This window comes from Uloborus diversus, chromosome 1, assembly GCF_026930045.1.
Source record: "Uloborus diversus isolate 005 chromosome 1, Udiv.v.3.1, whole genome shotgun sequence".
NCBI lineage: Eukaryota > Metazoa > Arthropoda > Arachnida > Araneae > Uloboridae > Uloborus > Uloborus diversus.
Window position 1 is genome coordinate 25249126 of NC_072731.1, and position 27805 is coordinate 25276930.

The following is a 27805-nucleotide window of genomic DNA, read 5'->3' on the forward strand; positions in this document are numbered from 1 at the left end:
GACTTGCATTGAAGGGCACTGCCAGAGACGCCGACTTAAAAAATATCGGGGGAAAGGGGGCATGCCGCAGGAAATTTTCTAAATTTGAGATGAAAAATAGTGAGTTTTAAAGTTTTTTTAAAATCATATAATCAACATTAGAACCTCGAAAACTCAACAAGCCCGACACATATTTTTTGGCTTCGAAAAACGGAAGAAATAAATACAAACACACACATTATTTTTGTAAAAAGGAAATTTAATTTACGCATGCTTTTTAAGACCAGTTGTTTTTACATTAGTGATATCGGCTAACATATTCAAGTGTAAACGCAGTCTCTCAATGTCTAGGTCATTTTTGAAAAACTCAGTTGATTTTTCAAAATGTTCTCTTCTCTTTCACCTCTGTTTAATAAAAGCAAGCACTCTTGTTCAACTGCAATGACCTGTGTGCGTCCAGTTGATGTAAATCGCCCAATAATGCAAAATTGCACCATTTTACAAACCTCAATGTATATTGCCTTGTAGTACAGTCAACTCCCGTCTTACGCGAGGGATGCATTCCAAGACCTCTCGCGTAGGTCGAATTTTCGCGTTGTGGAAAAGGGTATGTGTAAAATTTTTTATAAACGTACCCAATTATTTTAGACACTTGTAAACACCCCCTCAAACTGTTAAAAACCATCTCTTAACTAACTGTACATTACTGTCTCTTACATAAAGAACTGAATGTTTACTTGTATTAAAAAAAAACGTTTTATTCAACATAAAATACTGCTACGATGTACAAAATCAATGATTAATGGGAAAGAAAGAAAAAATAAACCGGTATACGGTAGACACAGTATATAGTAAGAAAAGCAAATGCATTTTTAGTTGTACTGTACAGTCGATCAATTAATGATATTCGTACACAATACATGAGCAGTTTCCATTTTCATAAATTTTTGCAAGACACTACTCGGTGAATTTTTACGGATTTCCTTTTCTTGACTTGTAATTGTATGTACGGAAGAATCACTCATACCTAATTCTCGTGCTACCTCCAACGCATTTTTTAGTTGACCATCAGCTTTTCAAGAAGCTCTAGCTTTTCTTTAATTGTCATGAAACTTTCTCTTTTTATCTTCACAAACTTTAGATGAAACAGCGCTCTTAGGTGTCATTATATTTCATTAACTTTCGCATTTAAAATGAAAAGGGAACTTCTACTCTCAGCGATGCTAAAAGGATAAAGATCCATTCATGAAAAAAAATTTTTTAGTAGCCAATAACAAAGCTGATACGAATACACCACGATTCCCTTCCGAGAATTTTCGTGTTGCGGTGAGGTTTCTTTTAAACACGATTCCCAAAAGTATTCAAAACTATCACGCCTCCCATTTTATATACAAATCAAACTCTCATATATATTTTTCCAGATCAGCAACACTTAGGTGAACGCGCCGCAGTGCTGCCCACCGGCAACAGACTTGACCCGTAAGTTCGCGCACTGGGACAATTTTTTACAGTACTCGCAGCACTGTAACACTATCATCATTCGCACCACTCGTTTTCAGTTAACCTGCTTACACAACCGTAATAATTATTTGTTTTAACTCATTACTGAATATATTTTACAAGGTAAACTATCTTCAAACAAGGAAAATAAAAGATAAATTTATGAGTTTAGAAAGCATAATGTAACTTATAATTTTCTTGATTTATTGGGGGGGGGGCTCTGCCCCCTCAAAAATATTTTTGAGGGGGCTCGGGCCCCCTCAAGCCCCATGGAGTCGGCGCCACTGATCATGTAGGTATCAGGATGTAAAGTATTTGTTTTTAAATAGTTTATTTGTATTCAACATGTAAATCATTTTTCAAATACAAAAATTTTTAGAAGAAAGTTGAGATGCTTCATATCACAATGTACGGTCAACTTCTGATTATTTGCAGAATAGGGCGGCACAATTTCTTGGTGTTCAAACATGTACTAATTAAAAGCCAAATTTAAAAATTCCAGGAATAAAGTGCAAATATATGCTTAAAAATGTTACATCAGTGCAAATTGATTGAGCATTGATGTCTACGTTTGCAATCCTATGCTCCAAATTTGTAATCTTGTTTCTCTCTACTTATCATTATTGCAGGGATGCCTACCTGGGGGGGGGGGGGGTTGAGGTGCATTTTTCACTTTTTTTGGGAGAGGGGAACTTTGAAATACATGAAGAGTAAACTTTTAAAAGGAATTTTAAATTTGATCAGTTTTGTCTGTAAAAAAATCTTTTTATTCTCTATACTTTACAAATTTAGTTAAATATGCTTCTGGAAAAATGTAGCATTCTTATTCAGTAAAGATTTTTACATTCTGATGTTTATATATTTGATTCATTGAAAATGATATTTAGATTGTTCATTTTGGAAGACTAGAAATCTTGAAGTGTTATCACAATGCCTAAATTTAAGTTTTTATTTCTAACATTGACTGTTCAAAGAAAAGAAAAAATCTTTTTTTCCCCCCCTCCACAATAGGTTGCATCATTATCTCAGAGAGATAAATGTGTAGGTAAAAGCTGCATTTGTTCCAAAAAGAGAAAAAAATATTGCAAAACTAGTTTGAATGTGGCTAGACTAACTTTGTTACCTGTAAGAAATTTGATGTAGCATCAGTGGCGTAACTACGTACCGCAAGACCCCGCAACGCGGTGGGGCCCGCAGTCTGAAGGGGCCCGAAAATTTTTGAATTTTGTTTTCATTCAATTTTGTTTAATTTTTCCGAAAATTCAAACTTAGTTCAGAAAGTTTCTTATGGGTGCTGGGGCCCCTAGAACCCCAGAACCTACTGACATAGGGCCTAGGCTGAACACTTTTCGGGGCGCTCATGCAGCCAAAAATTACAATTTTTGCTATTTTCTAAAACAATTTTTGACATTTGGGGCCCCCAAATAGCAGGGGCTCTAGGTCACGGTCTAGTTGGCCTATTCAGTAAACAGACCCTGAGTACCACGGTGCAACTTCCCTGCACGAAAAACAAACCTTGACTTGGTGCAAAAAATTTTATGTTGCTCTCCCTAGGCCACCTGCTATGAATAGAAGGGAAAATTCCTCAAAGAAAATAACAAGAAGAAAAAAATCCTGACCATACCGGAGCCCGGAAAAAGACAGCCAATAGAAATTTTTGAGTTGGATCTGGATTGGGGGGGGGGGGGGGGGGGGCGAAATCGGAAAAGGCCTGTAATTTTTTTAGCTTTGTTTTCATTTAATTTTATTAAATCCGCAAATCAAACTTAGTTTTAAATGTTTATATTAGTATTGTCCTTGGGCCCCCGATTAAAATATCAGAGGTCGTATGCCAAACCCTTTTTCGAGGCCCTCTTGTAGCCAAACATTACTATTTTTGCCAATTTGCTTAAACAGTTTTGGGCCCCCAAAGAGCAGGAGCTCTAGGCCTCAATCTAGTTGGTCTATTGAGTAAACAGGCCCTACGTTAGGTGGGGGAATAGCCTCCAACTCCTGACCTCCCAAGTTAAAGAAAAGAAATGCAATAGCTACTTTGTTTTAGGTTGACTGTTTTTGGGAGCAACTGCTACACTGTTAAAACTACAGGTTGCATTCGGCACCTTTCAGGGGTGAAACGCTTGTTCACCAGCAGCAGGGCCGCGCCGTCCCTATGTGCAAGGACGTGCGGTGCACGAGGGCGCCAGAGTCAAAAAGGCGCCGAGCTCTACCGATCGAAAATGCTCTAACTGGGAGAAAAAAAATTTCCGACCAAAAAATAAAATTAAACTTTTCATTGTATCTAATGGTGGGGGTGAATTTATACTGTTCAGTGAAACAAGTGATCCGTCTCGCAGCCTATCTAACAAGAAAAATTATTGCCTTGTTGTGTCTAAATATGCTATGCAAAAGCGTAATGTATTGCACTTTGCACTGAAAAAAATGTGATGCTAATTAATGCATACGTTAGCATTTTTCTTCATAATGTGGAGCCGTGAATGCTTTTTTGGTAAGTCTGCGTAGAACATAAGATTGAGTCATGGAGTATCTTGCATTAGATTGAACGTATGAGGCGCAACAAATTTGCATTTTTCCATTTTGGTTCTTGCAATGAATATGTTGTGCGATAATTTTTGCAATTAGTGTTTTTGTGATTTCCCCTGCTTTGTGCAATCATACGGTGAGCATATTTTCATATTATTGACCTGTGCGTAATATTTATATATTGTGGATTATAACTTAGACTAACTTTTTAGTTCAGAAAAGTAACGACTTGACCATAATAACTCGATTCTTCCCTTCTCCCCTTTTAATCTGTGCGTATCAAATTAAAAAACGAGTTTTGGAAAGAGAATGCATTTGTTTTAGATTTCAAATTCAACGCCTTTTTAACGGTTCCGTATTTTATAAATATTGGTTTTATCGGAAATAATTTCAGTTTTAGGGTTTAAGGTGAAATATCCTCTATATTACTACACGTTATTTTAGAAATATAATCAGTAACCTGGTGTCATCTTTTGACAGACATTCATGTTTCATTAATTATTCATCAATTAAAGTTTGAGTGAAAAGAAACTGGGACAGTTTATCTTTATTTTTACATACTATTTATAGTGCTAAGTGTAATAAATTATGAAATATAAGTTTTTAAAACCAGGATATTCTTTTATGCTAATCCTGTTTTAGTTGCTGGATCTTCTTCACAGTATTTTGTTTACTTCGTCTGGTAGCTCTCTAATTCCGAAAACTGCTTTAAAATTTCTGTTTTTTCATTTCCAAAGCTCTTAGTTCATATTTTGACATTACTTGAAAAAGTTCATTTTTTGCTTCGACAATTAGACGAGTTGGTAGGGTGCGCATAGTCGTGCTTAGACCGTAGAAGAAATCATCAATGTGATCTCTTTTAGGTGATTCAAAAACTAAAGAATCGGCGCCATCGAGTTTATCTTTTGGATCATCACTAGCTTCTGTTTCGGGAATACTAATATTAGTTACTGGGTCTTCTTCACAGTATTTTGCTTCCTGCGGCTGGTGACACTCTATTTCCAAAAAATCATTCACATCCAGCATTCCTTGTTGGTTAGATGTATATGATTGGATTTCTATCTGTGAATAACTTCCAACAGAATTTGATGTGCCTGCTTCGTTTGATGAATCTGATGGTTCTTGTTTGATGTGGAAAGTCGAAATGGACCTGAAAAGAAGAAAGAACGTATAACTCTGGCAGGAGATCATTGCATATGTTACACTCAGGTTCTGCCACCCTAGACAATATTGACAATATGCCCCCAACCCTCGTTGAATAATAATAATAATAATATATTGGTAAAATACAAGTAATAGTAAAGTGCTTAAAATTAAAGTGAGTTTCTCGTTAAATTTTAATTGTTTTGCATGTTCAAGCACTGGTACACACTTTAATTTTTTTTTACATTAAAGTAGTGCAGCTTATGGCACTGAAACATATATTAATATTTTCAAAAGGCTATTAAACCAAGCAGTTTGCCGCCTCCAAAACTAAATTGAATTTCTAGCCAAATTCCGAACTATGTTTTGCATATCCAAGCACTGGTACACACTCTAAATTATTAAATTATTATCGTCATTTTTTTTCTTGCATTGAAGCAGTGAATCCTAGGGCGCTTAAACAGATATTTATAATTAAGGAAAAAAAATGTTTCAATTTTGAAATTTGCCATCCTAGGCGGCCCTCTAGGTCGGCTACCCCAGGAGCCGGCTTGATATACCGTTAAAGCTCGAAAGCAGTTTATGTACACATTACTTAGCTAATAAACAGGTCAACTAAAAATGTGCTCGGTTAACTTATGTAATCAAGAGTTAACCTGAGTAATTTGCACATTAACGACTTCCGTATGGTTAAAGTTCAACTTATCAGAAAGAAAAAAAGTTAGAGTTCAAAAAATTCCTATGTAGTAGGGTGGTTCGAAAAAATCTTTTTCAATTCGGGATCGCGTTACCTCTAAAAAGTTGTAGTTTGATGTCCTTAATGGGCATAGGCGGATTTAAGACTGGGTCTCGGGGGGGGGGGGGGGGGGGGCAGGATTTTTTTTTTTTTTTTTGAGCAATATTAGTTGAAATCAAGACTGGATTTATAATATAGACTTAATGTGGCCCTAAGCTGTTTCAGCTTTTTGGTATGTTTTGTAGACCCGGACAACTTTTCTCTCGGTGGCAAAAAAAGAGTACACGTTAAATCCCGGTTATCACAAATTTGCCATTTCAACTGCGCTTGCGCGCGACTTAGCTTTTTGTGCTTTCTGTTTTAAGATTTTGTGTTACTTGTTTATGTTTAGGTTGAGCTAGAGTCCCAACAAATTAATGAATGTGATTAGAATATTTTCACAGCATTTTCGTGATATATTATATGAAACTACGGATATGAATACCTGATAATCTTTATAATGTAAAGGGAAAAATGACACTTCAATATTTATTGGTTTGAAAATATTTACTTAACGTAAACGTAAAACACGTTGTGTACTTCAAAAGTGACTGGAATATGAGTACAGATCTCCGTCCTTTGCGGATATTTTACGTTAGGAGTAAACTGCAGTATTGTACATTTACATTTTTATTTAGGTTGATGGTTCGGCTTTGTATTAGAAGTGATGCTGCAATTCTAGTACTCTCTTCTGAGGTTGAAAATTTGGCCCTGAAAAGGGCCTTTGATAGAAAAATCAGACTCCAAATCCATTAATAATTAAAACTCAAAACTCCATCTTTACCGAAACCTAAGAACTAAATCAGAGAAAGCTTTGGGATTTCAAATTTTTATCTGTTGCTCTCTCATATTTATTAACAAATTTAAAATGTTTAATTATTTTTAGCAAGATTTTTGAAATCAGCTAAGTCAGCGAGCAGGCGCAGTTGAAATGGCAAATTTGTGATAACCGGAATTTAACGTCGAGTCAAAAAAAGCCAAAGTGCCCCCCCCCTCCTCCCCACTATGTTTTATACATATGATTCATGATGGGAAATGGTGTCCTTTTTCAGTAGGGAATATACCCAATTAGATATGCCAAGTAGAATATACCAACAGAATATACCCAATTTTAGGGTGTCCGGGTGTTCTCCCCCGTAGGAATTTTTGTAAAATAGATATAAATTTCTGCATTTTGAAGTCTTCTGCAATTCGATGAATTGCACAAAGATTCAATCTGCACAAAGATCTCTGGAAAAAAATAGCAAAATACTCTTTTACCAATTACGATAATACACAATACAAATCAGTGGCAGCAGTCCTCAGAGAGAAAAAGCGAGGGAGAAGATAAGATTGTTTTGTTATTTGCTCACATCGGGCTGTTTAAATTCACAATTAGTTTTTGGTCAAGCCTTTACCCACCCACAAATACAACAATGAATTAAATACAAAATGATCAAGAGTAAAAAATGCTTTTAAAAAAATGGTGTACAGATTTCGAAAATAGATAACAGGACAGTACCATGCTGCCCATTTGGAAAATTCGTAATTTATACACTTGATAAGAAATTATGTTGAAGCACAATTTGCTTAGGAATTTCAAAGACTCATCTAATCCGTTTCAAGGACTTGAGAAAAATTAAAATTATTTAATTACAAGCAGTGCAGAAAATGAAAAGGAATAGAGGTGGTGTTCCCATGTATATAGGACCCTTTTCCCGGGTTGTGCGCAGAGCGTAAGTAATATGGGACATCATTGCACCTTGGCCGGTCATTTAGGGGGTTTGCATTGAAAGTCAAAAAGTCTTAACAGACGCAGACTTGATATATTAAATGAGAAGAAAGGAAAAAAATGATAATTTTATAATCTTTGATACCTATGCCTTTAACATTTTTTTTCATTATTTTGTTCAAAACGCTTTTTGATCATTTGTTTTAAATTTAGTTGCAAACTTCAAAATGGTTCCAAAAAAAAAAAGGAAAGGAGGTAGAGAAAACATTGTTTTTCTTGAAATATGTTTCCCTTCTCATGTTTAATCATTTGAAAGGGACATAACATCAAATGAATTAATTTTCTTTTGATCAGGCATTTAATGTTAGGCATATAATGATATAATTAATAAAAGTTTGAAACTTGTAATCGCAAAACTACAAAATAAGTTTGCAATGCGTATTTACGGTGTTTACTCGCATAAGAATGCACGTTTTTCAGATTCCTTGTGCCCCCCCCCCCCCCCAAGGGCCGGTTGATCTGACAGTTGCCAGGGTCGAATTTCCTTCCCAGTCTGCCCCTGATAGGTGTTGCTACTTCCAGACTGACCATTCTCTCACTTTCGTTCTGTAAAATTCAACATGTTCCAGAGAGTACATGTACACCAATGGCCTTAGGTCAAGCGTACCGCTTTTCTGTTCTTGTTCCAACCAAGCGGCAAGGGAACGTTTCCTCCCACCAAGATAGACACAAGGGATTCTATAGGCCATTAATGAATGGCCTAGGGCATTGATGAATGATCTTTGACAGCAACAAATTGCCTCCTCCAGGCATTGGGGATGTTGATTTACAAAATTCCATGTGTATTTAACAGGTGTGCCAAATAGAGTCGCAAGGTTTCAATGCTATAAATATAAGTAATTGCAATTATATTTTAATTCGCTGTTCTAAAGTTATAAACATGCCTAAATGCTTATGCAATTTTTAATTTTAAAATATAAATTTCGAAAAATCCTCGATTACTCCTAACATAAAAATATACTGTATTTTACATAGCTAAAATGTAAATTAAAAAAAATATCCAGATCAGAACAATGTAGAAATCTATAAATTAATTTTCTTCTATTTCAGTACATAGTCCTTTATTGTCATCAAATTCTTGCGATTCACAAGATTTAGAAACCGAAATGGGTATCTATCCTAACCTGTTGAACTTTTGTTTTCTACAGCTGGTCTACTACAATGCAAAAAAGCTTGCCAGCTATTGATATCATCTCGCCTTTCATCACTGTTAGACAAATGTCATATTAGGGATAAAGATGTTGTTCATTTATTTACAGCCTATGTAGATGCAGTAAATTTAAATCCAAATGACCTAGTGACCAATCGTACATTCCTTAAGAGAGCAAGAGAAAATCTTCGAGAGGTAAAATTAAATTTCATGAATTTAAATTTATATTTTGTAGTTATTCACTGGGATACAAAGCTACATCCAGATGTAAAAGAAAAAAGAACGCCGACAGGATTACCGTGATAGCTTCAGGTGCTAATATTGAACAGCTACTCAGAATTCCTTAGATATTTCTTCAGTTGTATATGATATCTTAGATGATAGCTCTTTATTGCTAACTGCTCTAGCTGTAGTGTTTTATATAACGACTTGTAATACCAACCGTATTAATTGTGCAAAAACTTAACGGTGAAATATTACATTTGGATTGCCATCATCATGCACTTGAAATCGTACGGCAGAGTGTGTCCTTAAAGAAGTTCTTGCCTTTCTTAGTTCTAGATCAGATATTCAATTATTTAAGCGCTTCAAACTTTGTGGAAAAATCTCCATCACTCAGAACTTATAACATTTCAATCAAGTACACATACCACTTAAATTCTAAAAGACGAAGTTGATGACATATTATTGTTCGTAAAAAGCGGAATTAAGAAAGATTACAGAGAATTCTCGTAACTTGTAATAATATTTCCTGGTGAATTTCCTCCTACAGGGATATGTTTTCGGCAACCTGCAGCTTATCACTGAGCCACATGGGTGGCAAAAGGAATTTTCGTTTGAAAATTTTTATATTTAGGAAACAACTTAAATTGACCTTACATGAAAAGAAAGCCCTTCAATTCTGTTTCACAAAGCTGTTTTACAATTAAATGCTGTAAGAAGATATGGTTTTTCGCAGCAACCCAATCGAGGCTCCTTTGAATAATAAAATATGTCTGAAAAACTAGCAGCATACAAAATGATGACAAACATGCAGCAGAAGCAGTGATTGGAAAATTCATAAATCACTTATGGTATTTAGGGGATAAATTAGTAGCTTTGTCGGTAATAGATGAAGGAATTAACTTTGATGATTGGAAATGACTAGTCCAAAAAATGCTTGTGATAAAGGAAGACGTGTCTGATGACTGTTTAACAAATTTCAGATAACAGTAAATGATTTGGAATACTTTTTTTGTAAAGATCTTCATCTTTATAGAATCAATTACGAGTCAATAAAACTGTTTGATAAGTTACAAATGCTAAAAGATTTTTTCCTATTTGATCCTGATTCACGGCAAAATGAAGGAAGCTATTTAAAGGTAAGAGAGATTGTTAAAATACTGAAAATTGTGAATGATACAATTGAAAGAGGAGCACAATATTAATCGAAGAATTTCACAACTAATTTACCAAATATGAGTCACAAAAACAATTGATTTTACAGACCATCCAAGACAATCGGAAAAAATACAAACTATCGAGATACATTGAGAAAAGTGTACGATTAAGGAACGTTTCTAGAGCATTATTTCATTCTTATTCAACCTAAAATCTTTAGATGATATAAAGTAATTAAAAAGATTAATTGTAGTGCTACCTCACTGTAAAAATATTTTGCAAACCTAGGAGAAACGATGTACTGGGTCTGAAGTAAACACTCGGAAGATTTGTGGGAAAATTATATCAAAACTATTCAAGTTCAACGGCCTAGGGGCACGTCTTATTATTAACCGATCCAGTTCAAATTTTGCACACGTTACTTTTTATTATAGTGTCACAAAACTAGGGGGCGTCACTTGTTGAATTCCGAATTTTTTTTTCCCATATATAAATAAGGACCACCCTAATATATATATATATTAAACTGCTTTTAATGCTATTAAAAAAACAACATATGTTTCAATGAATGTAATTAAGTGTATGTTTTGACAAAGAACAAAATGTTTACACATTTTGTTTCTTAATAAATCAAACGCCAAACGCAGTTTTTTCCATCATATATTTGTCTACAAAACCTCACTATAAATGTTAACTATATTTTTCCCGAACGCTACTGCATAAAGGCACTGAAAAGATATTTGCACGACGGTGCCGATCAGGCTTGGCGCGGCCCTGTCCAGCGGCACCCAATACGGAGCCAAAATGGCACCTCTAACTAGAGTGAAAAACAGGCACCTTTTAAAAAATAGGCAGCCGGAGTGAAAAGAATGAACCTTTGGAGAGAGAAATGGCACCCTTACTGTAGATCCTCCTCCCCCCTCCGTATTGTGTGCGTTTTTGAGTACAGTTGTATAATTCCTTTTTTTTAAAAATTAGTTTTGTTTTGATTCATGATATTCTACGTTTTGAACATTTTTCACATTGTATGAATTCAGTACTGGAAATGATTTAAACTTGTAATTACAGCATTTGATCATCATCTGAGAGTTTTCAACATAGTTAAGAAGTGCTCATTGCTTTAATTCATCTGATCGTGCTCTGATTCTCAACCTTTTTTGACCAACGGGTCGGTAAAAGCAAATGAAAAACATTGCGTACCTGTGAAATTTTTATCCTTTTCTTAAAAATAAATAAAATAAATAAAAATAATTATAATAACTCTCGGGCCGTTAAAAACTTGTGAAAAAATTCTGCGTACTGATGAGTTTTTTTTTTTTACAAAGTAATATTAAAAATGAATAAAACAATAAAAATCTACCTACTTTACTTGGATATCAAAGAGTTGTCACAAATATATTTAAAGTTAAAAACGAGTAATTATTTCAATAATCATCGTTAAGTTAATGATCCTTTGTGAGAAATAACAGCACCAAAAGTAAAGTGTAGAGGTACTTATGGATTATTTACATGAAGAGCCAAAAATATTCTGGGATATTAAAGTTACGGAAAAACAAAACCGTTTCTTGAACGTTCAAAATTTTAATCAAGAGTAACACTAAAATATAATGCACATATGAAATTTTTCGACAGTTTAAAAACTTAATTCCTAACGCTATCGAAATATTAACCGCTAACAGGATATGATTCAAACACTTGAATGAAAAAGCAAAAAAAAAAAAAAAAAGCTAGACGAAGCAAGATTTCTTTTTTATTTTTTGCACTTGCTGTTTTGTAGTAATCTACGAAACACAAGAATCATGTTTATTTAGGTTCTCACTTGTTGATTATTGATAATCTTATTGCGGTTATTATTTTGGTGATTAAATAATGCTTAACGAGTAATCAAGAAAATAATGATAGATATATTTAGTAGCGTTTTGAATGATGGAAATTTCACAACAGTAACGGTAAACTAAAACTAAACAACTAATGGTAATACGGTACCGTAACGGACTAACAGTAACTGAAAAGCAGTGAACGTACTTTTAACTATGTTTGAATGCCCTAAAAGCTACAAAGTGATCAAAAGCTGTACTTACTTGTTATTTTAAAGAATTATCCTAGAAAAGTTGAGATTTAATCCAATCTTTCATTCAATGTGAAAGACATAGAAGGCCACGCATAGATGCAACCTATCATTCGTCCGCCATATTGAATTGGTTGAATGGTGAATGTATGCCGAAAACGCATGCGCCAGCGCGTCAGTTAGCGATTGCTTGCTGTTTTGGCACCCCTGACTGCTATTGTCTGCTGTTTTCGCACCCCTGCTCTATTTCTGGCCAGCATGGCACCCTTGGGCACCATGCTTTCACCTTAGGGGGAATATATTCACTTGTCTGGAACCCCTGGTTATAACAGTGTAATGTATCACCTACTAAGTTTTCTTACTTTTTTTTAATGAATAAAGGATAGGGGCTTAGCCAAGAAGGTGGGAAAGAAGGGATCCTAGGACTAAATAATTTCCTTTTATTTCACCTCACACAGCCTATTGTGTTTTTAAACTTCAATTTCGGAAACATTTTGGAAGAGTGTACGAAAATCGTTTTTTAGACTTCGATTTCGAAAAATTCCGGGACAAAGCTCCGGACCTCATCCCTTCTCAAATATGTGATTTTGAAACTTTGATTTTCAAAACATGCTGGGAGAACATCGGAACTTCACCTCTTCTCGTCAGGTCATCAAAGGTGAACTACGTTTCAGGAGTTCAATTTTGAAAAGTTTCTGGGGAAGAGCCTCCGAACCCGACATCTAAATTTGCATTTTGGGAACTTCAATACAAAAATTTTTTTCCGGAAGTATAATCTTAGAACAGCTTCCCCTAACATAACATCCTAAAAACGCATTTGTGGACTACTTTCGATAAAGTTAGGGGAAGGAATGAGGGGTTTGAAACTTTGCCCCTTAATTTTTCGAAATCGAAATTCCAAAAAGGCACTTCAAGGATGGCTCACAATTGCAGTTTTAAAATTTCAAATTCGAAAATTACCAAGAAGGTCCTCAAAACTTGCTTTCTTTTTAATATCACCTAAATTCGCCTAAAATGGCGTTTTTGGAACTTCAATTTCGAAAGTTCTGAGGCAGAGTCCACAATTCAACCCCTTAATATAACGTCATCAAAGTTGGCCTACAATTGCGTTTTTAGGAATCTCATTTCAGAAATTTTCCGGGGCAAAGTCCCCGAGCCCCCCCCCCTTCACCAACATCAACGAAGATTGTCTAAAATTATGCTTTTAGAACTTTAATAGCGGGAGATTTTCGCAAGAGTCCCTAACTCCTTCCCCCAAAGGTGACTTAAAATCACGTGTGTAAAAACTTTCGAAAAATTTATGGATAAGCCCTCTGAATCTTCCATCCTCCTAACATCACTGCAAACGTTTAAAATCACCTTTTTGGAAATTTTAAAAACTCCGGAGGAGAGTTTTGAACCTCATTCTTTCACCAAACGTCATCAAAGGTATTGCATTCTTAGAAGTTCAATCTCGAAAATTTTCTGGGGATAACCCCCGAACTCCGTTGTTTTAATATCATCGAAGGTCTTTTAAAATTGGGTTTTTCTCATTTCCAATGCCAAAGTATTTGTGGAAGAGAGTCACTGGCTCCTTTCCATTACGTTACAAAAAAAAAAAAAAAAAACCTTGCAATCGCGTTTTTAAAAATTCAGTTTCGAAAATTTTACGACAAAAAGCCCTGAACCTTCTTTCGTACATATATAGTATGAAATTCTGTTTTTTAAACTAGAATTTGAGAAGAAATTTAGAAACTCTACCCAAACTTCTATCTTCTATTTCTGTAAAATATTATATTTACAATTTAATTGATATTGCTAATTCTTTTTCTCCTCGCTGTGACGGATTTTCCGGATTTCTGTAGCTAATTAACCCTTTCTAAAATAGAAGCTCGATCCCCCCTCCTCTCTTTATCTCTCTCTCTCTCTCTCTATATATATATATAGTTAGGTGTGTGTGTGTGTGTGTTAGAAAAAAAACTGTGGGGCTGACAAAATCGAAAAATTTTACTATGAATATACATTAATACAATTTTTAGTAGGGGGCCCAAAATCAGATTTTGTGGTGGGGTCGGAAATTTGAAGTTACGCTACTGTGTAGGATCATGCATCAAATAGAAATTCAGTATTGTTTGCTGTGACCTAAAAATTAACACTGACCTTCACTTATGCACCTACTAAAAAACAGTATGGAAATGTGGGGCCATGAAAAGAAAAGTTAAAATGACTGCCCTTTTTCAAAATGAATAAATTGGAAATTTGTTTTGAAAATTACAGTACAGAAAGAAAGAACAATATATATTATAATAAAACTTGCATTGGGATAGTATTTTTAATTTTTGTACCTTCAAAGAAAGTGGAAAATTTTCACTTTTCTTTTCATGAGCAAAGTGAAAAATAAAATATTTTTCTAATTAAATATTTGCTATTTGATTTAAAAAAATAGTTTTGATCAAATAAATCAGTAAATAAAAGGTTCAATGAATAAATGAAAAGATAATGAAAGGACAAATGAATACCTAATTAAATTAATTTATATATGAAGAAAAAAATAAATGAGTGAATGAATAAATAAAATTTGCTCCAAAAATTTTGAACTATTCCAAAAAATGCTTTGAAATTTTTTAAAAAATAGTATATTTGTTAATTTTTTAAAAAAATTTCACTTGAAAGAGGTGGTGGGTTCTTTTCATGCCCCCCCCCCCCCCAGTTTGGGTATCATGCCCAAGTCATCTTGGAGAAAGGTAGCAACCGTTCCTGCTCTGCATAAGACATGGTAGACATGGCAGGTAGGGACCTCTTTTGTTGCAAGATATTTCACACAGATTTATCACAAAGAAAGGAAGATACTTAACACCTAATGCCTCTTAATTAGCCAATCTAACTTCAGAAAAAAGTAAAATTTTTTTAGAACATTTAGATTCCTAACTCATGTTTTAAAAGAGTTTGGTTTTGCGATGGAGAAAGTTAATAAAAATAGTTTGAAGTTACACAATTGAATAGTTTTTAACAGTCATGCTAATTTCCTTTTAAACTTAGAATAATGCACTAATATTATCCAATTTGTATTTTAATGTCTTTCAATAGAAAGTTACTATTTTGTTATGGTTTATAGCCTTCTTTTTTGACATAGTTGAGTAACAGACAACTGGTGGACCATGGTCCAGGTCTAGACCACAGAAGGTCAAAAATTTGCATTGCCAAAAATATTTTCAATGTCAATTGCACAAATAAATTATTTAAATATAATTTTATGTTGGCATTCTGTGAAAGCCACTTTTACTACTTTTTCTATCATTTAGGAAGTAATTGCTACTGATTTAAATTTTGGATTATGAGTGTTTTTCTGGAATTGGACAGTTTTTAAAAAAGTGTCTGGAACCCAAACAATATTACTTGCCCACTCCTGATGTAGTTCATCAACTCGTGATTGTTGCCATTCGTTTTTGTACAAATTTGCTTCAAAACCAATTGGAAAAAAAAAAAAAAAAAAAGCTACTTAATTCAAGCATTTTTGAAAAAAATTGGTTTGTGAAGAATTTTTCATTTACGATTTTGCTAGCAACATGCATATAAAATAATTTTTGCCATTTGTCAAAAGCCAACAATAGGGAAGTTGCAACCTATTAAATGTTCATATTTTGGCTATTGAATATTGTTAATTGACCCTCAAAACTAAAAAATTCACCATCGCCGAATTTTAAAACACCGTCATTGATTTTTAATGAATTTTTTAAAATCCACGCTCAAAAGTGCACTCTTCTGAAACGTCATGAGCTTACGTCACAGGGCACTAATGGGCAGTCTTCCGCCGAAGATCCCTTGTTTTCGCTAGGGACATTTTGAGCGGGCTGATATTTTTATTTTTTAGAAATTCAATAATCTTTTTGAACACACTATGGAGGCCGGATTCGTTAAAGCACAATCTAAATAATCTTCCTCGAGTAACATCAATGATGATATTCGAATATTTCCGAGAGGATGAGAGGTTTAATGTTCCAGAAACGCGAGGAGTTAAATGCGAGGGAATAAGCCTTTTACATTTCGTCTTCGAAGTCGAATGCACTTCCTTCGGTTTCTCCCCTATCGGAAGAGCGCATGACGTCACTTCCTATGCCATTTGACGTCACAAGCGCTTGAACTTTAAAAATTAATTAAAAAAAAAAAAACTACTTATCGTATCTCAAAATTTTTTTCACCTATGATGTTCATACATGTTACTCTATTATATAAAAATAAAATTGAAAAATCGAAAACTTCCCTATTGTGAGGCAGGCTATAGTTAGCAGCAGATGCCTAATGTTATTTTTTTGTATTTTGTGTGCACACGTGAATGAATACAGTCAAATTTGCTTCTCTGAAAGTCTTTTCTATCTTAAATCTTTTTATTTTTCCAACCCTCATTACAGCTTGAATTTGATCCACTTTCTAATGTGTCTTGGAAAAAAAAAAAAAAAAAAGAAAAAAAAAAGAGAAACAAAAGGAAAACTTAAAATTTTTACAGTTGAAAAGTGAATCTGTCCATGACCAGTACTGGATCTTCAATTTTTCCAAACTTGGGTAAATCTTGAAAATTCTGCCTTTACCCATCTTTCTTCAAGATTATGTACCTGGGGCATTTCACGGTATTTGTGACATAGGGATGTCTGTAACAAAACTTGTTAAAAGATTAAATTTTTAATATATATTGAAAAAGCACATTCCAAGGACATGCATGTCATATTTTTTTCTTTACTTACTTCATATTGTCCATGTAATCGCAATCAAAACACCAAAAATACAACTTGTATCGTTACGGACTCTACATTGAATTTTTCTTCAATACAGGGTTTCTGCTACGGTCGCATTTTTCGCGAAATGCGAAACACTATCTCAAATGCGAAAATAAAGCAAAGTATTTTCTCTTTTTTGCTCAAACAAAAAATAAATTAATTAAAATTTAAATAAAAAAAAGAAACAATGTGATCCAAGAGAGGAAGCAGCATGGCAATTGTCAACTAATCTTTTTTAAATCTTAAGTCAAGATTTTAAAATTACTATTAAGTTCAACAATACTTAGTCTTCCAGCATGATGACCTCTCAATCTCATCTAAGAAGGAGGGGAGTGCAACACTCTAAAAACCAAACATGTAGTTTCTTTTTTTATTTTACGTTAAAAAAAAGATGGCTGTACTTATTTCTTTAAAGATGTCATAGATGAAATAGGAATTTTATTTTCAAGTGGAGATGAAACGTACTGAGGCATTTTAGCATTTTGCTAAAACTTTTCCCACAATTTTAAATACAAATACAAATACAAAAATGACGACCAGCAACAGGCTCTGGGCCCAGCTAGACTGGTCTTAGTCAATTTACAATCCCCAGTGAAGATCAATGGCCCTCTTAAAACTGTCTACTCCTTTGCTCATTAGCACCTCTTCCGGTAAGCTGTTCCAAGGTTCCACTACCCTGCTAAAATAATAATTTTTCCTAATATCCATGTTAGCCTGAGATTTAAATAGCTTAAAACAATGACCCCTTGTCCTGTTTTCAGTGCTAAACTTTAGCCCCGTAACATCTTTCGTTTTAATAAATTTAAACAGCTGAATCATGTCCCCTCGGTCTCTTCTTTGCTCAAGACTGTACATTTTTAGCCTTCTAAGCCTGGAATCATAATCTAAGTGGGAAAGTCCACTTATTAGCCTTGTAGCCCGCCTTTGAACCCTTTCCAATACATTAATGTCTTTCTTAAGATAAGGAGACCAAAACTGAACAGCATACTCCAAATGGGGTCTTACCAAACTTCTATATAAGGGCAGAAGAACTTCTTTAGATTTATTTGAAATAGATGTATTGATAAACCCAAGCATCTTATTGGCTTTGTTGCTAGCAATGCTGCACTGTTGGCTAAACTTTAAATCCTGACTTATTAGGACCCCCAGATCAGTAACTTTGTCTGCCTGACTAATGACTGAACCTTGCAAATAATAACTTGTACACTTATTTCCATGCCCTAAATGTAGCACTTGACATTTCCCAACATTAACAGCCATACCCCATTTATCAACCCACTCCGTAATATGATCTAGATCCTCTTGCAGCTGATTTGCTTGTTCTTCATTTTCTACAGTCCCCACAACTTTGACATCATCAGCAAAACAATTCATGTTCCCAGAAATATTTTAGCTTAAATGCTAAAGAACTTTTGAAGACAGCTTAAACCCTGCTTCAATAGTGACTTGAACTGAATTTCAAGTCAAAACTGGTGCTTGGGACAAATAAAGTAAAGGATTATCTCTAATACATAAAATAATTTTAATGAAAAAGGGCATTCGTTAAAAAATTATAAGTTGTGAAAATGGTGATTGTAGAGTCCGTAACAATAATTAGAAGCAAAGTTTTGTTACAATTTTTATTTATGCATTTTATGTCACTAAACTGTTTCTAATTTCACCTATGGTGTTACAATATTCTAAAATAAATTTCATGAAAATTTAATTTCGGTATTTTTTATTAGTTTTCTAAATTTGGTTACGGACTCTATAGAACGTTACGGACTTTACATTTGGCAACTGTTTCAACACAGCTCTTTCTTTACCAAAATGCTTGAACAGCTTGCACAGAAAAAAAACGAATAAAAGTTGCCCTTTATAGGGAATTACAACTTATACTTAAAAAACTTCGACTTTCAGAAGAATTCTGACTGCACAAGTGTATAGGGGTAGTCGGGGCACATTGGTCTGGCTCTCTACTTTTCTTCTTCTTTTTTTTTTATCTCATCATAAAATTCAATTAGTAGTTTTATTTTCTACCATGAGTTACATTATATATTTCTCATCATCCCAGAAAATTTTCAATTCATTATCTTTTTTCACATTAATATTTTAAGAGAACTTTGTGAAGTGAATCTATCTGCCACAGTGCCGGGGTCCTCACATTACAAAAACAACTTCTATTACAATTTTAATGTTAAAATATTATCTAACATTTGTACCAAACAAATGTTTTGTGATTAGAATCAAAAACCAAAGTTTAAAGATCAATATAATTAAAATTGATCAACATCTACTGTTACACTTTTTCAAGAATCAGCAAAATTTGTGTTTTTAGCAACTTCACAATTGCTAATATTGGAGTATTGCTTTTTTAATTGTTCTAAAAGTTTTTGTGGGTTTTCTAAAAGTGCACCAACATACCCTAGGTTCTTGGTCTAAAAAAAGTTGTCCTGATTTTTTTTCTTTACAACAAAAAATAAACTGTGAAATACTTAAGAACTAAAAGAACTTATTTTAGGAGAGGAATTCAATTTATTGCTTCACTCTTCATGAAAACCATTGAAAAAAAATAAAGTTGCTTAGTCATGAAAGTTAATCAATCAAAAATAGCACTGCCAAAATAAGTTTCTGAAATTTGTTCAAAATAACTGTACCATATGATTTAATTATAGGAATTGTAGAACTATAGGTGCTACGTTTTGTTGGTCGTAAATTAAAAAAAAGGTATTAAAATTATCAAGGTCAGTCTAACAAGTCCCAATTTCCCCTATTATCTTATGGGATGTTGACTGATCTGGTGGTCCCGAATTTCAGTATATTTTCAGTGTGACATTTGAAAAATTTCCAATATGAAATACCAGTATATTGTATAAAAAAAAAAAAAATCACTTTCACTTTAAAATAAAGGAACAGAGTAAGGCATGTCAGATGTCATTTAGTACATTAATATTAGGGCCATTAAACAAAAATATAAGATCTCTTATGCCATACATGACCAATCATACATTTAAATAATTAAATGCAATTATTTAAACTGGAAATGAACAAAATTTTGTTGCTTAAAAATATATGTGATTCCTGAAGCAAAAAATGTTGCCTTTTTAAATTGAATTAACAGAAAATTTAACTTACCTTTAAAAATGCAATTTAAAAAGTTTTGGCTTAAAAATATCTTTTTCCTAACATGTTCCGCCCCCTCTTAATAAATCCCCCCTCCAGAAATTTTGATTTACCCAAGATGGTCTCGTATTGATCACTTCAAATAACCAAGGTTCTACTGTAAAAGTTAAATTGTTAGTAAAATTTGCATTAAAACCTACCATTTCTAATAACAAATTCGACTGAAGAAATCAACATATCACTTGGTCTGTTCGAACAGGAGGCCAACTTCAATCTGGCACCCCCCCACCCCCTAGAGCTTGTTTGTACCTCTCCTAAATATCCTACAGACCCCCCTCCCTTGTAATATCAAAAACCTCTCCAAAAAAATTAGAAAAATACCCCCCAAAACCCCACCTAAAAAAACTTCAATGGCACAGTCCACGGCATGCCCCTCCCCCAGGCGGACACCCTCACATATATTGATGAAGAAATAGCCACAACAGTTGATTCTATCATTGTAACTATTGAACAACGAAGTAGTATTGTTGTTTTTAGACTCTATAAACAATAATTCAAACAATACTCAATCATGACAAATATATAGAGTCCCTAACATTTTCATAAACGTGCAGTGTTTTAGTAAATAATTCTATAAAAAATATTTTTTACCTTTTTAAAAATTATTTTGGTGCTTTAATGTATTATAGACAAACTGAGACATAGTAGAAAATCTTCATTAGGTAAGAATAGCTATTACTTTCACAGAAAATTTGAAGATAGTTTAAGCAAAAGTTTCCATGTCTTTTGAGTGTAGAGTCCGTAACATGCTATATATCTTCCTATATCTTTAGAAATTCAACACGAATCTAAACTTTTTTCAATGCTATGACATAAGTACACATAGGACTAATCATTTACAAAAAGTTTAACTTTACTATTTGCACTAATCATGAGTAGGAGGCTAAAACATCCTTATAAAGTGTAGAGTCCGTAACAGCCAAATACTGTGAAATGCCCCACCTATCAAGTTTCAGCACCCCCCCCCCTCATCGCCGCAAAGAAATAAGATGACTTTCCAGCTCCCGGGGAAAGGGTCTTGGCTTGTTCCCCCTACATCCAACACTGCCCTTGCCTGCATCATGTAATTTATAACCAGGAAGGGATTTCTCAAGTGTGATTGATTTCCAATGTAATCAAGACTTGTTTCTTGATTGAATAATTTCTTGAAATAATAATGAAATTTATATTAAAACTTAAGAAATGATAACTGTCTTAGGTTTCATGAGCACCGTAGGGCCACATTTTAGTGCCGTGATATGGAATTATGCAGTTATGTGATCATAACTGTTTAACCAGAGCTGATTATGAACATGATAGATAATTCTGCACCTCAGAGCGTACGTCACATTATGATAATTTTACAGGAGAGAGGAAAACTATTTTTTTGGCTCATGCAAAGGATGAGATGCACCCTCTTTTAACTCTGGTTAAAAATCAAAAAGGATTTTTTTGTTAAGAATTATGTTGCCATGGCTCGATGGGAAATAGGTTTCTATGTACAATGCTCTAATAAACAGTAAATCCCAATTTTTGGGCTTACGTCAGTCTGGCTTTGAGGCACAGAATTTATGTTCATGAAATTTTATTTTCTTTTAATATATACTTTTCAATTGAGAGGCTGGCAGGTAACTGTCAAGAGTTTTTAAAACTGGCAATAATAACCCAGTTTAAAAAACTCTTGACAATTATCTGACTCATTCAATATTTTTCTGTTGCAAAGATTAAAACAGTTTGTAAACTAAAAGTTACGGAAGAGAAACAATGGAGAAATTTTAAAATTAAAAGATTCCAATTGAACCTACTAATTTTTCATTTGTTTAAACTATTATTTTTGACATTCCATGTTATATTATTTCGTTTTGTTATAGACCTAAGCCAAAATTTTAAAAACTAAAATTATTTTACAACATTTGGCAATGTATACCCATTCCAAAACAACACATAAATTAAATTTCAATAACTAGGGGAAGTCAGGTCTGCTTACTTTTCGTTTTTTATCATGTTCGGAACATGAATCCACATTATGGAAAAACCTCTGTACAATTTTACTAAGTAATTTCCCACACTGTTACTAACTTATTTTCTTTTGTATTTAATATAGAAAACAAAGTTTGAAGATCAATATAACGTATTTAATTAAATGAAGTATTCAATTGACCAACTTCTAGAGTAGCTCGATGTATGCTTGAACTTCAACCTTCATAAATTTCACTCTGTTTATATTATTAGAATATTTCTTTTGTAACTCTTCAAAATGTTTTTGTCTTCTAAAAGTGTAACAACATACACCAGATTCTTGGCCTGAAAAAATGTCACAATTTGTTTTCTTTATGATAACAAAAAAAAAAAAAAAATTAATTTGAATTTTGACCTTTTGAATTCAAATTATGTTTTTCGCAATCACGTGTGTGTGTGTAGGCGTTTGTGTTAATGTGTGTGTGGGGGTATGTGTGTTTGTGTGTATGGGGGTATATGTGTGTAGGCATGTATGTTTGTGTCTGTGCAGGTATGAGTGGGGGGGAATGTGTATGTGTGTAGGCATATGTGTTTGTGTCTGTGTGCAGGAATGAGTGTGTGAGTAGTTGTGTGTATATGTGTAGGTGTTTGTGTGTGTATGTGTTTGAGTGTGTATGTGTATGTGCGTAGGTGTATGTGTGTAGGTGCATGTATCTATGCGTGTGTGTACGTGCATGTATGTATGTGTGTGTATGAATGCGTGTAAGTGTAGGATATTGACGCAATCCGGAGACGGTTTTCGCTAGAGGAGCAGCATCGTGAGGCGGCCGGTCGACGGTAGTGCTGCAGAGGGTGCTGGCGGTAAAATAAAATGATAGGACCTCAAAACAGTCAAATGAAAGCAATAAGCAATCGTGATTGCTCAAAAGATACTTTTTTCATATGATGAATAATTTTACTGTATAAGGTGGAGTCCTATTTAGCTGCATCTTTCTGGAACATCCCTCATTCCACAAGAGATTGCTTGTTAAATGACAAATTTTTAAGGTGAAATGAAAATGTGTATTTAAATGTGTAATCTGATTAAAATTATAAACAAATATTCATATAATTTTTACTTCATGATATTAGCAATTAGCATTTGTGCAAATTAAAAATATGAATTAATACAAATGAATTAAAATTATATTTGATTCCTAGTTCGTCTCAAATTTAAAGCAGTATATAACATAATTATTATAAAAAAAAAACAGTAATGGATACTTTACTATTAGAATAAGTTTGTAAATCGAAAAATGGACGGTTCGACAAAAGGCTGTTTTCCTCCTGAGCATGTGTGCGAGCGCTTTATTCAACGCGCTAATTTAGGCAGTGATTTTGAGGAATTCCATACCAACTCAACCAAAATAAAAATAGTTGGTTGCATGACCGACTCAGATTTTCTTTAAATTTGGTACACAGATTGTTGATATAGATGCATGAAAGAGTCCAAGGTTTTAGGTTCTTGCTCCACTAATTTTTTGAGATACGGGTCCTCCAAGTTTGTTTACCTGTTCAAAATGCCAAAAAATTGATGTTTTATTTTTTTTTAATCCGTCACCAAAGAACGCATAAAATTAATTTTTGTTTTAAAAACAAATTAATAATTTGGAGGGAGCTCCAAGCATCTTTTCTATAAGCGTTACTAAAAATTGCTTAAAATTCCGAATTTTGACTTAATTTTTGGAATGTTTCGGTAGGGCTTTGAACTACTTTTTTTGTCTGCAAGAAAAATAAGAAGGAAAAAAAAATAAGTTTCTTTTCTTGTTTATTAAAATGTTATCAAAATACGTTTGACTCTTTACTCAGATGTTGTCACCTGAACACCAACATTTGGAATTGCTGGAAGGTGCACAACTAGAACTAAGGCATGTTTCATAAGATCCATTCATTGAATTTGTTAGCACTAGTAATGCTTCAGCAGCGGCAATTTCGTCTTCATGAGAAACAGCCTGAAGATCAATTACAGAAATTGGAATGTCTGTGTCTTCATTTGAACATGATGGAATTAGCATGCTCTTTTTCCTAAAATATTTTAAAAGTATTAATGTTGCACATTTTAAACTTCATGCTGTAGAATTATGCACTACCCGATGGCTGGGAATGATTTTACAACTTTAAAAATATTTATTGAACTTAAAAACATCAAAAATTTTGCATTTTATGAAGTAATGATGAAATTAAGGAAGATTATCTTTTTGTTGGAAAATATTAACATAATAATACGAAGAAAAATAGTTGAAGATATACAGCAGTTTGGTACTATACATAAGTACCAACATTTCTTTTCTTCAGTTTGCATTTCAGTACTTATGATATTTAATGATAATGTTCTAAAACAGCAGCTTGCTATCTGTATTATTCTAAAGAATTTTCCAATCAGTTTAGATATAGATTAACCACTGATTTTGCATCTTATATCATATGTTTTTAAAGTAGGTATTAAAAAAATCGAATAAATTTTAAACAGAGTTAATACCTGTTGAGTAAAAGTGTATAAGTCTGTATAAGTGAATATAGAAAATCATAGTGCTATTCTTTTACTGTTATAAGAAATTTATACAACCCAGTAATAAAACAAAAGAAAACATCTATATATATATAAAAATGAATGTTTGTCTGTATGTCATCCATGAACTCAAAAACTACCCGGCAGATTTGGCTGAAACTTTCACCGTTTGTTATTTTTGGTACTGGGAATGTTTATAGACCAGTACGAAAAAAATTCGACCGATAGTTCCTTTTTTATTCCAATTTAAGTCACAATCCATTGGATAAATACGAATAAAATTATCGGCTGCAGAAATTAATTCACGTGAAAGATCTCATTGATAAGTAGTTAGCTGTTGCCATTTTTCTTGAGTTTGAAGAAATAAATTCTTTCTTTATTGTTTTATGGCTTTTCATGCAACGGGGGGATTTAAAACTTTTTCTATTTGATATTTTTAGCGATTGATTGATCTTGCAAACTGCGTGAGTACTAAATTTGAGTATAGTCACGGCTTCACTTGATACCTGGACCGATTATTATGAAAATTGCTATATATATATGTATTTTTCCACGGAGAAGGTACATAAGGGGCAGATTTAACTGAAACATTTTTCGAACATTTTCCCCTTTTCCATCGAACGCTTCGATCAAAAGCAGCGACTCCGGCTTCAACTGAAACGATTTGAACCTTTTGTACCACGTGACCCATCCGAATGGTTGGATTCGAATGATTGGGAAGATTCAATTGATTTTTGTTTATCTTCCAGCAATGGCGTACGAAGGTAGCGGCCAGAAATCGCTATTGCCGATGACAAATATTTTGCTATATTTGCATCCGCAGTTGATTTGCAGGTGAGTGTTACATTTTTATTACAAATAAATACTTTTATGACTTCTGTAACGATGATTGCTGCTTAAAATTAAGTTTTTATCTAGTTCGAACATTCATCCTTTTTATAAACTTGATAACATCGTGACAAGCTTCCAAAATTAAATCAAAATTTGTTTGCCAAGAAGCTACTTTATAAAAGTTCCTCTAATTACGAAGTAATTGTAACATATGACAGCATTGAGTCTTGATTATTTTATGAAATTATTTAATGAATTATTACTTTATTTAATGAATATATCTACTTCCGAAAATTCTTTTACTGCTTACATCTAAGGTTAATTAAAAGATATTGCTTATTACTGAAAATACTAGTGTTTTTTTTAATTTATTTTAAATTTTATGAATAACAACTATGTCTATAAAAACTTGCTTCTTGTAACTGATTAGATTTCAATAAACAAATTGAAGCATCTAAGTTTAGTTAAACTACTTGGGTTTTCAAGAAAACAGTTTTGTATATTGCTCCTCCCTCCCCCCTCCCCTCTTCCAAACGTTTAAATGCTTGTTATTTGTATAAATGAATATAATATATATATTTTTTAAGGAAATGAATAAAAAACTATTATTCTTCATTAAAAAAATACATTATTTTGAGAACTTTGAATCATATTATTCTTAGCAATTTCTTTGATATTCCAGATGCTGTCCACTTGCCCCTTCTCAACGCTGGAATCTTCCAAGGGGGGCAGGAGAATGGAACAGTTTCAGGAATGTTTCAGTTCCCAAGAAATATGAAAATGACGGACGGAATACAACTGATCAAACAAAGGTGCAAGTACCTATTGGGCCCTACTTGAAGAGAAGAGGTAAATCAAATTGTGAGTACGAAACATGTGTTACATATGCATGTAAAATTAATATAGTATATACACGTACAGTGCATGTGCAGAGTCCGACAAAAATTGTGAACTCTTGGTAGCCAGAAAAAAATTGTAGGCTACCAACAAATTATTTATCCGAGTTAATAGGAAAAATCTGAAAGATCTTCTGAAAGAGTCTTGCTCTAAAACAACTTGTCACCTAGACTTTTTTTTTCTTAAGTCACCTGTGTGACATGTTGGATCCAGTATATTTGTAGAACTGGTGCCTGACCTGTTACTTTGAGATTTCCAATGCTGAGGAGATCAATTTCAATGCTGCTTTTTATTTGGATTTTCTTTGATTAACCCTGTTGTACCAGAAATTGAGCAATCCCTGGTCCAGCACCATCAGAAGTATCGTTTCACTTCGAGGACTTTGTGACCACCGCATATTTAACATACCCCAGTAACCATCAGCGAACTCGGAACCCTCCAGTTACAAGTCCGAGGTTTTTCTGATCAGGCCAGCACTGAGCATATACTTTAAACAGGGGTGTCATGGCGCAGACTGCTACATTAAATTTTAGGGGCCAGTGAGCATATCGTCACCTCAGAGCAACAGTAGTGTTATTTCTGGAATTAGATAGCTCACTGTTGCTCTGAGCAACGATATACTGAATACTGGGTACAGCACTAGGTATACGAATATATTAAGCTTAAAAGAAACTGTAAACAAATGAATATGAATTGTTTATAAGGTCACCCACTTCTAAGATCAGTTTCAAACAATCCGGAAGGGTGACCTTATATCGAGATACAGCTCGATTATATCTATTATGATTCATTTTACAACACTATTTTTGAAATTATTGATTAATATATTCAAACTAATTTATATAACTTTCTGAAATATATATTTTTCACGGATAAGTTTGTTTTCTTTCTTCAGAGTCAAGTAATGAGGTTCGGTAGAAAAATCGAGTTAGCAGATAAAATGTTATACTTACTATAGTTGGGGCAAACCTAACTTGGCAGTATTGTGAAGGCTAGACAGATCCTATCTTAGTATTGCATCATTGCCAGGTTAGGTTTGGCCGAACTATAGCTACCTGAAATACACCGCCAGCTCAGTCATTCCAGCCGAGGACTGCAGTTTCATGCTTATTAGCACTACCTACTGGCGAATCAGAAGAGATTGAAAATTGTTTTTGAGTTATTGGCTGGCACATTCCATTCTAACACATTTACTACAGACTGCTGCTTGTAAAATTGAAATTATTAATTAAAAAAATTATAGCAAAAAAAAAAAACATGCAGCAGTTTGACAAATTAACTATGTATTTAAAGTAAAACGCCTAATATCTCTTCAAACCTCGACACAGTGCTTTGAACTACTTATTTCGCTTGCTGTCAGCTTATTTTCCTGTTGCCAAGAAAAAATCTAGT

The 27805-nt window shown here is 33.6% G+C and overlaps 1 protein-coding gene across 1 annotated transcript in view; it reads right to left on the minus strand.

Moving 5' to 3' along the window:
* Nucleotides 1-4530: 4530 nt before the first annotated feature.
* LOC129228478 (uncharacterized) overlaps nucleotides 4531-27805 on the minus strand; it is a 37539-nt gene continuing 14264 nt past the window's right edge. Inside the window, exon 4 of the mRNA XM_054863162.1 lies at nucleotides 4531-5149. Coding sequence (XP_054719137.1) covers nucleotides 4708-5149 — 442 coding nt within the window. The 3' untranslated portion in view covers nucleotides 4531-4707. The remainder of the gene's footprint in view (nucleotides 5150-27805) is intronic.